General features: G+C 32.5%; 1 protein-coding gene across 5 annotated transcripts in view; it reads right to left on the reverse strand.

The window, feature by feature from the left end:
- Nucleotides 1-1,854: 1,854 nt before the first annotated feature.
- IPMK (inositol polyphosphate multikinase) overlaps nucleotides 1,855-14,832 on the reverse strand; it is a 43,330-nt gene continuing 30,352 nt past the window's right edge. For all 5 annotated transcript variants that reach the window (XM_057530961.1, XM_057530960.1, XM_007176325.2 and 2 more), the window contains 2 exons: nucleotides 8,341-8,422; nucleotides 1,855-7,096 (listed from right to left, as the gene is read on the reverse strand). In XM_057530961.1, coding sequence (XP_057386944.1) covers nucleotides 6,474-7,096; nucleotides 8,341-8,422 — 705 coding nt within the window. In that variant the 3' untranslated portion in view covers nucleotides 1,855-6,473. The remainder of the gene's footprint in view (nucleotides 7,097-8,340; nucleotides 8,423-14,832) is intronic.

The raw sequence follows: 14,832 nt of genomic DNA on the forward strand, positions 1-14,832 counted from the left end.
AACTTGTTTATATTCTTCAAAATGTATGTGATACTCTTTATTCTTCCACAGACTAACACGTGTCCACATGGTGCTTCCACATTCATCACCTTTTTTGTGCCCATCCCAAAGTAGTTTGTCAAATTATATTAACTTAATAACAATTTAAACTAACTTCTCTTAGAAACACACAGATCTGACTTAAAATATTTCAGAGTATCTAAACCAATCGTATAATGTCATTTATGCCTAAAGCATCTCTAGAATGTTGTTAGATGGCAAGTACAACATAATTAACAAGCATATGCAGAAATGTTTCCTTCAGTTGGCAAAGTAGTCAACATTCACATACAAGTAATAGAAAATGGCAAGACTATTATTACAGAATTCTTAATACCTGTTACCAAAGGACAGTTTAATGGTCTGTCTAGCATAGCTAATGAACTTTTCTTCCAATTGAGAATGGCCATATTACCTTGAACCATTGCTGGCTGTATTTTTGCACATTGTAAACCCACTTCTTTCTCAGCACTCTCCTGGCTTTCAAACAGCTCTGTTCCTTGGACCAAAGTAATCCAAGTTCCATTACACACTCCACCCCCCCAAAAAATCTTTTAGAAAACCTTGCTATTCAAAGTGTGGTCCATGAACCACGAGCATGACAGACCCCTCCCAAGCCTGCAGAATCAGAATCTGCATTTTTAACAAGATCCCCAAGTGATTACTTTCACTCTTAATTATACTATTATTTTCACTTATTATTTCATTTCAGGTTTTATTTAGTTCCTATACTTAGCCCTAACTTGGAGACTATGGCAATGGGATTCCGTTATTTTCAGCAGTTAGGCAGCCAGTCTTTTTTTTTTTCTTCCTTAGGCAGCCTGTCTTAAAAAGGAAGAAACTACAGTTGACCCTTGAACAACATGGGTTTCAACTAGGTAAGTCCACTTATATATGGTTTTTAGACATACAGTAGGCCCTCTGTATCTGCAGATTTGAAACCCATGGATACGGACTGCTGACTGTACTAGCTATCTTATATGAGGGACTTGAGCACCCATGGATTTTGGTATAGGTGGGGGCCCCTGGAACTCATCCCCTGTGGATACTGAGGGAGTGTACTTCACACACAACTGCTCCTCCCCACAGTTCACAGCAGCACATAAGAGTAATGCCATACCACCTGTGAGAGCTTTGACTCACAATTGCTGTGAGGCTGTGAATTGTTCACCCTCTTACATGCTATTCAAAACTGATTCCCCTCTCCATCCCTGCTGGATATTGGTAAGTATACAATATAGCCCCAATAACATTTTTCCCACATTTACATGGTATTCTTCTACCGGACAGCACATAACTCGAGGACAAGTACTAGATCCCTTACTCAACTTTTTTAAATCTCCAAGGCCAAATACACTGCCTGATAAGGCATAGGTAGGTATTGGACTGTGCTCTCTCTTTTTAATTAATGAATGGAAAAAAAAACAAACAACAACTTGGTCACTAATTAAGTAACTGATTCATGTAAAATACAAACAAAAATATCTTACCTATTTCTGGTGTTTTAAAATTACAGTATATATTTTCACAGCCAAGTCAACTTGTTTCTCCTATAGTCTACTTCTCCTACTAGATTGATTCCAAAGATTTTAGACTATGATAGAAAAAATAAATATTCATACAAAATAGTTTATATATTTCTTCATTTCCAATGCATATGCTTCTTTCCATTAACATCCTGTCTTAATCATCTTTGAATCTCTAATGATCCCTATAGTTTTTGGTATATAACATGTACTCAAATATTTGTTGAATGAACAAGTTATTTTCAAACTACTGTGAGTTTGTTAGCATATTACAATTAATGAAAAAACCTCCAATGCAAAACATTTTAATAGGCTGTCAAATATACAGTAATTAGAATTATCTAAATATCACTTATATAAAAATCGGTGTATCACATTAGATGATTCTATAAAATAAAAACACAAATCACACATTGACAACCCCTGCAGTCCAAGAACCACCCCCATCAATAGTACAAATTACAAACACATTTTTAAAAAAGACATTGTTTAGACATTTAAACCAAAGTAACTTTGACTAGACTAAATACATTCATTCATCAAGTACAATAAATTTAGCATAGTCACTAATAACACAATTTTAGGTGCAATTTCACATGCTTTCATATATCTTCCAGTTCAATTCCCACAGTAAAGTGTCTTTGTGCACACCATATCCATTTATATGCAGGTGCATCATACATCATACTTAAGACTATTTCACTTCATAATTAAACATGTTAATATATATTGTAAGTGAATACCAGGCCAAAATTTAACCTCAGTGATGACAAATTTAACAATTAAAAATATTCTTTACAGTATATTCTAATTTGTTTAATCGCATGAGTACTATTTCCTCTTACTAAACACTATCAAAATAAGTAATAAGAATTTAAATATTAACTCCAGAAACATGGAGACTCCAACCTTCTTAAAATATTAACGAGCATTTTAAGTAACAATACAATCATTCTGTAAGTCAAAAAAGTAATTTCATATTCATTGCCAAATTTAAAATACAAATGATTTGAAGATTGAGCCCTAAAATATTTGCAGTAAATTGTAAAGTACAATTTTTAAAATGTGCAGTAATTTGCTTGTGAATATGTAATGGAATGTTTTTCACAGTAATGTTATGTTAAAACACTATTCTACATGAACGGTCTAAGTAAACGTACCTTTACCAGCAAAAGTGAAAAATTAAGGCCTTCTAATGCTATCTATAATTATTACCTGAACTCAAATGTCAAATAGAGGTTACAATGCTGCAAAGTATTATTTTTAACCTCTTTAATATATTGTTAGTTGCTTCACCTCAACTCAATTATTACCTTATCTTTACACAAAGTTGAATGCTAGTTAACTTTATTATCTTTAAATCAGCATTTCTCCATAACTCTATTTTAATTTAGCCCCCAACCCACCCCCATCTAGAGAGAATGCCGGAAATGGTTAGGGCTTTGTCTGATTGGATCACAACTATGTATTCAGGGGTTAAAAATGTTTGTCACATTTATATTTCTGAATGAACTAAGATGCCTGGCCTCCATACACAACATTACTTGTTTTCCTAAAGCATTAATAGACAATTGCATCCTCTTTACATGACCAAATTGACTTTTTTTAATTGAAGTCTAGGCTATGAAGACATTACAGGATGTAATGGAAGGATAACCAAGGCTACAAATATATCAAATCAAGGTTAAAGGCACTGGATAAGGAAGATTATTACAAAGCATTGTAAACAATTTTTAAAGCAAATCAAGTTTTAAAGTATCAAATGCCAAACTACTAAGAGCAAATGGTACTAAAATGATGACAATGTTTTAAAATAGTGGACAAAATTTCTGTAATTTCACAAATAAAATTCTTTCATTTTTCTACCATTTTCTTTCATCCTACATCATCTTTAATATTCCAAGTCCTAGAAACAAATATGTTTCCAGTTGCATGAAACAAGAAAATCGCAACTGAGATATCTCTGAAAATTAATTCTATCTTCTCAAGTTAATTATAAATTTGATGTGTATACGGTATAGAGATATGAAGAACATCATCTTGGAAATCATAAAATAGTAAATTATACTCAACTAAAATCATAAAAAACAAGATCTTATTCAGTTGAACACAATCTGAAGCCCCACAACAGCAAATTGTAGTGTAAAGAGGCATAGTAAGTACAATTTCCAGACACATAAAACAAATAACGAATACTGAGTTGAAAATACAACATGCTCCATGTTACAGTCATTTAAAAAATACACACATTTTCACAACTGTTTCTTGAAAAACCATTCAGATAAAATATTTAGCATATATCAATTTTAATTTATTTGAATCTATGTAACTTCATCCATATTAAAATATCAATTAATGTAAATACTTTATTATAAAACTATTATACAATTTAAATTTTTATTAGAGAAATGTATTATTCATTATCCACAATTTTTTAAAGTCCTTTTCATGAGTGCATTCCATAAGAAATACACTAAAATCATTTATATTTCCTAGGGGGAAAAAACTACGGTAATCCTATTAACCCAAACTATATCCTTATTATTATTTCTTGAACATTTAAATGTTTAAATATGCTTGGTGAAAAGTGATCACTCATCCCCACAGTGGTAAATTTCAGCATAATGTTAAATGACGGGACTAGACAGTAAAATAGTCACATGTAGGTAACACAAATAGATGCTTGTTCTGTTACATGTAAGCTTACTTATAAAGTAACATAAAATGGGCATTGGATAACAGTGATAAAAAAATGTAAACAAACAGAATTAAATGTGAATCCCTTCCCTGAAGAACATAAGATAAAAGTGTTTCTTGTTTTATTAAAACAAAACATTATCTATTGTATCAAAAAGGTAAGACACTGATTATACAAAACTAAATTTCCAAATATGGATAAAGAAAATATGGAACTGATTCACACTTTATTGAGCTAAAATGCGCAAAAAATCTGTTAATACTTAAATTTATTAACTTCATTGTACATATAGGTTGATACCACCCAATACAAAAAAAAAGTCTCATTTTGTTAAGATTCAAAACAGTGTTTAAATTATATGAGCTTAAGATTTATTGAACCATTATCCAAATAACAACAACAACAAAAGTCTATGCTGTGGGACAAAAAAAGTAAAACTAAAAAATTTCTATTAACTATGACTTGAACTTCATCCCCACAAAAAAAGCTACGGCAATACCCATTTAGGCAGCAGAGAAAAATATGAAGTCCTTATGGAAAATACCTACACTGACTCTAAATAAAAAATTTTAAATAATCAAATTTTGCTATAACAAATGCATATGAATTTTAAAGGTATTCAGGCCTAATATATTTACTAAGCACAGAATCCATAGGGCATTTGTTACTTTTCTTTGTGCTCAGATACTTGCAAAAGTACACTCAGAGAGGGCTGGGAAGGTGAGATAAACATAAAATTGTGATACTTTCCTTCACACTAAAAAAAGGCTCTTGAATTTAAAAGTTTAATTTGTAATTTTGGGGGGAAAACAGTCTAACAGTTCACAAGTCTAAAACAATTTCCAGGAATATGGCAAGACTGTTGACTACTTAGATGTTTTATTAGTGAATCAAAGTGCAAGTAATGAAAACATAAACATTTAACATATTTGCAAATTTAATTTCAAAGTTCTAAATGTTTCCAATAACAAATAACTAGTTATTTTTTAAAAGGGGTGGATATGAAACAGAGATAATACTTACAAATCTAATTTTTCCAAGAAAAATAGTACTGCCCCCCCATGAAGCTAAATTATAATTTCTCTCTTGAATATGATATACAACTGTTTTAAGTAAGAATGAAACAGGAGCATGAATTTAGACATGTACCAAACTCTGTATGACGTACTAATTTACACACAGTATTTTTGCTAACACTTACAATACTGGATGTTGTCTTTCACTGCTTATTAGAATTCTGAGAAACACTTTAGAGCAACATATATTCATACCACTGCTTAACTAAATGGGGACATGTAATTACAAGAATTGTAAAAGAAAAAAACTCTCAAAAGTTATTTAAAGGAGAAATAAGAAGAGCTTCAATCATCCACCTTTTTGAAGCTGCAGTAAAAGGTATTATATGGTTTATGATACTTGTCACAATGTAGTAAAATTCCAATTTTCCCATAAAGATTTTAAAAGAAAAAATTTTGTTCCTTGCAAATAACTTCTCTCTTCCCTAACCTTGGCGAGACTAATTATTAGTGCCCTTAATGTCAGACTTTTGTTGTTGTTGTTGTCCATTTCAATGATCTTTTTCAAGAAGTATTTTGAAATATGCATATAAATGGAAATTAAAGGGAAAATCTGCTTTTGGAATACAATAATTCTAAATCATTTTACTTCTAAGAAGCACCTTTTGATATGCTGGTCTGAACTTTTAATATAAAACCTAAACAGTACTTATTTCTGTAGAATTTTCTCCAGTTTTAATAACTTCATACGTAGCAATACTAAGGATATCAACCTGCGCTTTCTAGATTTTTGAAAGTGTTCTAATAATGTAATGAGTTTAGATATGGCTCATTGTCAAGGGTGGGTGGACAGAGATTTCACAATAAATTGGCTACAGAAAGCTAACTAAACTCGTAATGACTGAATAATGGTTTGCATTTTGCTTAAGCCAAATAGATGTTTAAGCCACGTACCACCACATTCCCTGCTTAACATTCCTAAGTTTCTTTATTCTTTATAGTTTTCTAAAGAACAAATAATTAGTTTTCCTGAGTAAGATTATAAAAAAGTTAACCCTTCTACCAAAAGTATAAAGACAAATAAAATGTAGACTCACAATACAAATTTTTTACACAGCATTACAAGTGCAGAGTTATTAACTGCCGCTCTTCATTATGATTGCCCCACCCCTTTAAAAGATCGCAGCAAAGGATTCAATTGTCTAAAATACTCTGCAGTACAGTAATTAAATGCTTCAGCCCATAAACATATCCCTCATCTATTGTGTTGCTAGGGAACACATGAGCAAAGTCTATCATTCGCACTTCTACTTCCGCAATCTCTTGACAACCAGTGGGAAGATGGTAGAAGACTTTTTCCAGTTGGGAAAGTACGTTTCCGTTTAAATGTTCCTGTGACATGCTTTTCCACCCATTGTCTTGCTCTATATTTTCAACTTTCAACGAAGTCTGACTGTGATGCTTTTTTGAATACATTTTTCTGTGACGAGCATACATTTTGGACAAGCTTTTGCCCACTGAAGCCTCTATTTTTCCATTTGCTGTGGAACTTAACACATGAAAGTTATTATTGTACTCTAGTACATCTGTGTCTGAGAGCTGTCCTTTGGACAAAAACTTTTCTGCTAAAGTTCTGTCATTCAATTTTGCAGTAGTTGGCTGAGATGAACCTTCATAAACAAACAGTAATGAACTTGCATAAAAGTTAAGCTGCTTCTGGCTTTCAAACCACTGCAGAATATTCTCAATCTTCTGAATACTGGCAGCAATAGCATCTTTTCTTAAGCAGAATCCATTATGAAAAAAACGGGAGACTCCTATAAAAAGGAAAATACTAGGATTATAATGAAATTATGAAATAACTATCACTTGGGAAGTAATCTCATCTTAGATACAATTCTTTAATTTTCTCCCATCAGCCCCTGCAATTAAGTGAACAGATAAGAATTCCAGTCAAACACAGAATCTTGGAGCTCAACTTAATTTTTGGTGAAGATATTATTCTCGCTAGAAAACATATAAATGACACTTATGTTAACGTGAAGTACCTTATTTAGACAAAAAATTTACTACAGGTAGACTGCTAGTTTAGTGCTCTCTCTATACATTCTCTTAAGGAACAGGATTCCAAGATTTGCTTCATTTGCTATTATGAGGAATTTTACAGTAAGATTACATATTTGTTAGAATCACATTCACGAACTAATCTAGAACCTAGAGTCAAATCATAACCATTTTTAATGATGTCAACAGCCCATTACCAAAATACCAAACCATAACTGTACTTAATTTATGTTCTCGAAAATATTTATTAAATCAGTCTTTTCACAAAAGTTGAGCTCACTTTGGGGACTAGTACTACTCCAAGTTGAGTATGTTATTCAAAATTGAGACTTTTACATGTTTTAACCTATCAGATTAGGCCTCTTATAAAATTATTTATGTATATTTTATCATATTTGGGAATTTATGGATATATGTAATTAAATTTTGCTGTTCCCCTACTTCGGGACAGAAACTGCTAAAAATAGTCATATTAGCCTGAGAAATATTTTAATAAAGAGCCAATCTGGGGATTTCCCTGGCAATCCAGTGGTTAGGGCTCCATGCTTCCACTGCAGGGGACATGGGTTTGATTCCTGGTCAGGGAACTAAGATCCCGCAAGCTGCACAGCATGGCCAAAAACAACAGCCAATCTGAATATTAGCTTGCTATTGGTTAAGTATACCAAGGCAAATACTAATTGTTAAGGGCACACTATAGATGATTATTCTGTATACATAAAATAAAAATTCTTCAAACTATTTACATCACTCTTAAGTTCTGCCCCATCTTGGATAGAGCTAATAATAAACTTTAAAAGAATATTATTTCTGGAAATCTGTGCTATCACTGCTTTTATAATATCTTGGCCATAAATATTTTAGAAGCATACATGTTAAGACTTTATTGTGAACTGAATCATTATACCAAAGGAGAATTAAAACTGAAATCACTTTAGAATTATTTTGATAACTGTGTAGTAATAAAAGCACTGAATTATGGTCTTTCAATCCTTACCATCCTTTAGAGTTTCTTTTGTTAAGCTTCTTCCATAGTGCTGGTTTTGTGTCTCATAGCTATCAGAATGAACATGATAAACCTGTCAGAAAAAAGCACTGAATATTAAACACTAATAATCCTTGACCCAGGGCTGGGAGTGAGGAGCAGTGGGGGGAATCCCAGCAATGCAAGGATGGTTAAAGATGGGAAGATCTACTCATATAATTCATTCTAATGGAGTTAAGATGAAAAAAAAAAATCATATTGTCTTATTATGCTGAAAAGGCATTTAGCAAATTTACATCTACTATCAATGAAAACTCTTTAAAAAGACAGATGAGTACTTCCAATATGAAAAGAATTATCCATCTCAATCCACCAAAAGTTAGCCTCAAGTTTAAAGTAGAAATAAGGAAGCATCTGTCCTAAAATACAAGAAACTTCCACAAAAAGTACTCAGCCACAATGTGTTTTATCATCATTATTACCTAATATTGTTCTGGAGTTTTTAGCAAATGCAAATAGATAAGAGAAAGAAATAAGAGGCATAATAATTTGAAAAGGCGGCAACAAAAATATTACTCTTTGTAGATAATGGTTGTATATTGGAAAATCAATTTAAAAACTAACAAAAACAATAAAAACTTGAAATGGTGACAGAACAAATTAGTAAACAGAAAATAAGCTTTCATATATACAAACAACTGGCTAGAAAATGTAATGGAAGACACTACTTACAAATCAAATAAAAAAGAAATAAAACATAGGAATAAACTAAAAAAGCCTAAGATCTATAGAAAGACGTCTTTAAAACACTCCTAAGATATACACATAAACACATACCCATGTTCTCAGAAAGGAAGATTCAACATCATAAAAGATACAATTAATCTAGGAGTAAAATCAGATTATAATAAAACACCAACAATTATTTTAATCATATAAGCTAATTTTAAAGTTCATATAGAAAATCAAGAATTGCTAAGGAAAATCCAAATAAGATCAGTAAGGAGGGACTAACCTTGCCATCCTACTAGATATTAAAACATATTTTATTTATACTTTTTCCAACTTTATTGAGGAATAAATGACAAGTATAATTGTATATATTTAAAGTATACAATGTGATTATTTGGTATATATATACATTGTGGAATGATTACTAAGATCAAGAAAATAAACACATGCATCACATCATACAGTTAACTCATTTTTAGTGTATGTATGCAGTGAGAATGCTTAAAATCTACTCTCAGCCAATTTCAAGTATACAATATCATATTATTAACTATAGTCACCATGCTATACATTAGCTCCTCAGAACTTATTCATCTTATAACCGAAAGTTTGTACCCTCTGACCTACATCTCCCCATTTCCCCCTTCCCTAAATCCCTGGAAACCCCCATTCTATTCTCTGTTTCTATGAGATCAGCTTTGTCTTTTGGGTTTCTTTTTTTGACTCAATATATAAGTGCTACTACACAGTATCTGTCTTTCTTTGGCTGGCTTATTGCATTTAGCAAAATGCCCTCTAGTTTCATCCATATTTCCTTCTTTCTCATGGCTGAATGATATTCCATTGTTTAAAGAGGCACATCTTCTTTATCCATTTATCTGTAGACAAACACTTAGGTTGTTCCCATATCTTGGCTATCGTGAATATTGCTGCAATGAACATAGGAGTGCAGATATCTCTTTGGGATAGTAATTCCATTAAAACATACTTCAAAATCAAAAACATGAGAAGCTTGTATGTGATAATGGTATTTTAAACCAGCAGAAAAAGATGGATTATTATTAAATGGTGTTAGTATGATTAACTAGTGATCTGGAAAAAATAAGTTGTATTTATAACTTATACCAGGATAAATTCCAAATACATCAAAGATCAAAATGAGCAAAATAAAATGCCTCCCCACCCGAAGATAGAAGAATCCTTCAATAACTGATAACTAGGGAAGGCATTTCCAACTAAAACTCAAAAATTTCTACCACATACAATATGTTTTTTAAAATGTTCATAGTGTTTTTGCCATTAAGAAATCAAAAGGCAAACAGAGAAAAGGTATTTGAAATTTATATGATGAACAAAGGGCATGTTTACTCTTATGGGAAAATGAACAACATATCTGAAGAGTTCACTGAAATCAAACAGCTCTCAAACATACCAGGAACACAGCCTACCCCAAAATTGTGGCAACCAAAAATGCCTCCAGACACTGCCAAATGACTCTGTGGGGAATAAAACGGCCCCTGGTTCAAAACCACTGCTCTAGATATCAGGCAGACTGCCAATATCTACCACAATTATAAACGCATACAAGCTCAGCAATTCCCTTCTAGAAGCTTATCCCATAAATACCCTAGCACACTGGTGGAATGAGGTAGGTCTCCGGTTAGTCATTTGTAACATTACTTGTAAGAGCAAAAGACTGGAAACAAGTCAAAGGATCCATCAAAGTAAGCTGGTTAAACTATAATACTGTGCCACTATGGAAAAATCTTCATGATACGTTAAACAAAAAAAAAAAAAGCAAGATACAGAACAGTGTTCAAAGTAGGTAGGTTTTGCAATAAAGGAATACATATATGCAGCATTTACTTGTATATGTTTAAAATACTTCTGGAAGGATACACTGGAGAAAAAAATCACTGTAATATGGTATCCTGTGTGGAGAGTGACTTCTCACTGTATATATTTCTATACTTTTTGGAGTTTGAGCCATATAACAATGTATCTCATCAAATTTTAATTAAATATTTTTAAGAAGCATTAAGAATACATTGCTTTAGGGACTTCCCTGGTGGTCCACACACTCCCATGCAGGGGACCCGAATTTGATCCCTGGTCAGGGAATTAGATCCCACATGCCACAACTAAAGATCCCGTGTGCGCCGCAACTAAGACCCGGCAAAGCCAAATAAATAAATAAATATTTTTAAAAAGAAAAAAAAGAATACATTGCTTTAGAAACTGATATTTTATAACTTTCAGTCTGATATGGCTAATTACCATCTATCTCAAATGCTTCACTTTATTCAAAGAGTTAAATTAGAACCATGTTCTTATAGCCTATTAAAGAAAGATAATTTATCTTGAACAAAGTGTTACTATGAATAGAAGAAAGCATTTCATAAATACCAAAATTACATTTGACTACAGGAAAAAATATTTTTATAAGAACAGTTAATCATAACCAAAATGTGTTTAAAAAAATATACTCATGTTCTCTATGCACAGAAATATGTGTAAAAGAGGATTTTCAAAGTGACAGAGGTATTAACTAATGCTATGTGGCAATCACATGGCAACATACAAATGTAACAAATCAATATGTTGTACAACTCAAACATACACAACGTTATATATCATTTATGTTGCAATAAAAAAGGATGAAATTAAGAAATTAATAATCAGAGGAAATATATTAAATAAACACAAAAAACAAATGAGAAGAATTTTCAAATACTATTCAGGGATGTATTTTCTGAGCTAAGTTAGATTTCACATATGAAAAATCTAAATTTCACAAATAGACTAAAGCTAATTAGTTTCAGTGGGACTCCTTTATTGATATTCTCTCTTCCTCTATTTACTTATTTTTATTTATTCATTTATTTTTTTATTGGAGTATAGTTGATTTACAATGCTGTATTAATTTCAGGCGTCTTTATTTACTTCTACTTTACTAGTTAAAGCTAGAATATCAAGAGGTCTGAGAATTTCTTCAGTCTCTACCCACTGTCCAGTCTTGGTCAGTCACAAAGATATCTATAAATCAAAAGTTACAGTACCACCTTGAAAATATTTTTAACGGAATGGTAAGTTGGAAGACATGAGTAGGACAGAATAACAAGCAAAAAAAAAGCTCCAGCACTTCCTGGATCATATGAGTTGCTTATTTTACAGGAACTCATGTCAGGAGCAAACCAATTCAAATATCTTTAGCAAAACACATTTCCTATTAAATCAAATCCTATTAATGGAAAAAAGAAATTTGAAGGGTTACTGTTATCCAGTATTATAGAGGAAAAAAAGGTATACAAAAAAAGAGTCTGATTTTTAGACAATGTGATAAATAAAGATCAAAAGAATCTTTTCCCCCAGTAATTAGGAATCAGTGATTAAGAAACGTGACTTCTCTCTTAAGTGCAAATATTTATTTCTTTGTCAAAAATTTAAGTTATTGCCAAAAATATACCGGAACATCCAAAATTAAATCATCTAAAATCTTGAATCACAAGTTCTAAAGAAATTTCAGGTAAATTTCTACAAATTGTATTTCAATTACTTGTGGTTAATAAATATAATAAACCCCTACAGTTATACAGCATGTGTTTTCCGAGTCAATACAAAACTGGAAAATTAAACAACCATTCAAATAGTTAACCCAAAAGGATGCTATGTCAAAAAGCCAGTAAGTCCCAAAGCAAGCTGCTGATATATTAACTTCTCTCAAGTTTGATACTTTAAGCTAAAATACACCCCACCTTCCTACATATAGTATGCTCCAGTCACCTTACATAAACTCCTATTTCACAATATGCTCTGCTTCTTGGTTTTTTACCTATTATTTTCCCCGTTGCCAGTTCAAAATACCACCTTTTCCAAAGGCACTCTATACTCCTCCTTTTGTGACTCCCTCGTTCATATAGTTCCTATTCAGTTTCTATCTCTTTTGTTACACATATCTTAATAAATCTTGTTGTTAAATCAAAGTGAGTCTTATCATCTACACCATCTTGGGATCAAGGAAATAACAGTATAATTGCTGACAGTCATTTAAAAATAAGGAATTCCTAAATTGGCATGTTCTTCTAGCCACCAAACCTCTTCCTACTACTGGTTAAACATAACAGAAAAGTATGTTAAAACTGATATATTTGGTAAATTTCAGTCTATTCAGTTATATTAAGGGTTGTTTTTGGTTTGTTTTTTTTTTTTAATTTAAAGGCAGGACTGTCTTGGAGGAGAATTTTTAAAATTTGGAACATTCATTCTAAAATTATTCAAGTCTATCTTTATTATTAGTCTATAAACCCACTGTGATTAAAAAGTTTAATGAATTTACCACCTACTAAAGAAATAACTATTTGAAAAAAATCCTAACATAACTCCTACTAAATTCAAGGTATGTCTCCCAATTTTAACATTCTAGAATAACATAATTAAATTTATATTCACATTCTCATTCTCATTTATTATTTCACACTTCAATCATATCCTTTCTCAGATAAGTAAACAATATGTAATTATAAACTGCTAACTACTATATAAAGGAAGCCATGAAAACAAAAATAGGGGAACCCAAATTGATCTACAGATCCAAAACTATTCCTTACACCAAAATCCCAGCCAACACCTCTTTGCAGAAATGACAAGTTGATTCTAAAATTCGCGTGGAAGTTGAAGGGACCCAGAACAGCCAAAACAATCTTGGAAAAGAAGAACAAAGTTGAAAGTCTAACAATTCCTGGTTTCAAAACTTACTCCAAAGCTACACTAATCAAGACAGTGTAGTTCTTGGGAGTTCCCTGGTGGTCCAGTGGTTAGGACTAAGTGCTTTCACTGCCGTGGGCCTGGGTTCAACACCTGGTCAGGGAACTAAGATCCGGCAAGCTGCACAGCACAGCCAAAAAAAAAAAAAAAAGACAGTGTGCTTCTGAGAAAATATCTGTATCTGATAAGGTGTTAATATTCCAAATATATAAAGAAGTCAGACAATTTGATGGGAAAATTTTTTGATTCAAAAATGGACAGAGGAACTGAATAGATATTTTGCCAAAGACAACATCCAAATGGCCAACAGGAACATCAAAAGGTGCTCAACATCACTAATCATCAGGGAAATGCAAATCAAAATCACAAGATAGGGGCTTCCCTGGTGGCGCAGTGGTTGAGAGTCTGCCTGCCAGTGCAGGAGACATGGGTTCGGGCCCTGGTCTGGGAGGATCCCACATGCCGCGGAGCGGCTAGGCCCGTGAGCCACAACTGCTGGGCCTGCGCGTCTGGAGCCTGTGCTCCGCAACAAGAGAGGCCACGATAGTGAGAGGCCTGCGCACCGCGATGAAGAGTGGCCCCTGCTCGCCGCAACTAGAGAAAGCCCTCGCACAGAAACGAAGACCCAACACAGCCAAAAATAAATAAATAAATTAATTAAAAAAAAAAAAAAAGTGCAAAAAAAAAATCACAAGATACACTTCACACCTGTTAGAATGGTTATCATCAAAAAGACAACAAATAACAAGTGTTGGTCAGAATATAGAGAAAAGGCAACACTTGAGTACTACTGGCAGGAATGTAAACTGGTGCAGCCACTATGGAAAACAGTATGAAAGCTCCTCAAAAACTTAAAAATAGAACTACCATTATGATCCAGCAATTCTACTTCTGGGTATACACCCAAGAAAAAGAAAAGAGGATATCGTGGTGCTATATGCACTTCCTGTTCATTGCAGCATTATTCACAATAGCCAAGATGTGGAAACAACCTAAGTGTACATCAAT

This window comes from Balaenoptera acutorostrata, chromosome 16 (assembly GCF_949987535.1).
Source record: "Balaenoptera acutorostrata chromosome 16, mBalAcu1.1, whole genome shotgun sequence".
In the NCBI taxonomy this organism is placed as follows: domain Eukaryota; kingdom Metazoa; phylum Chordata; class Mammalia; order Artiodactyla; family Balaenopteridae; genus Balaenoptera; species Balaenoptera acutorostrata.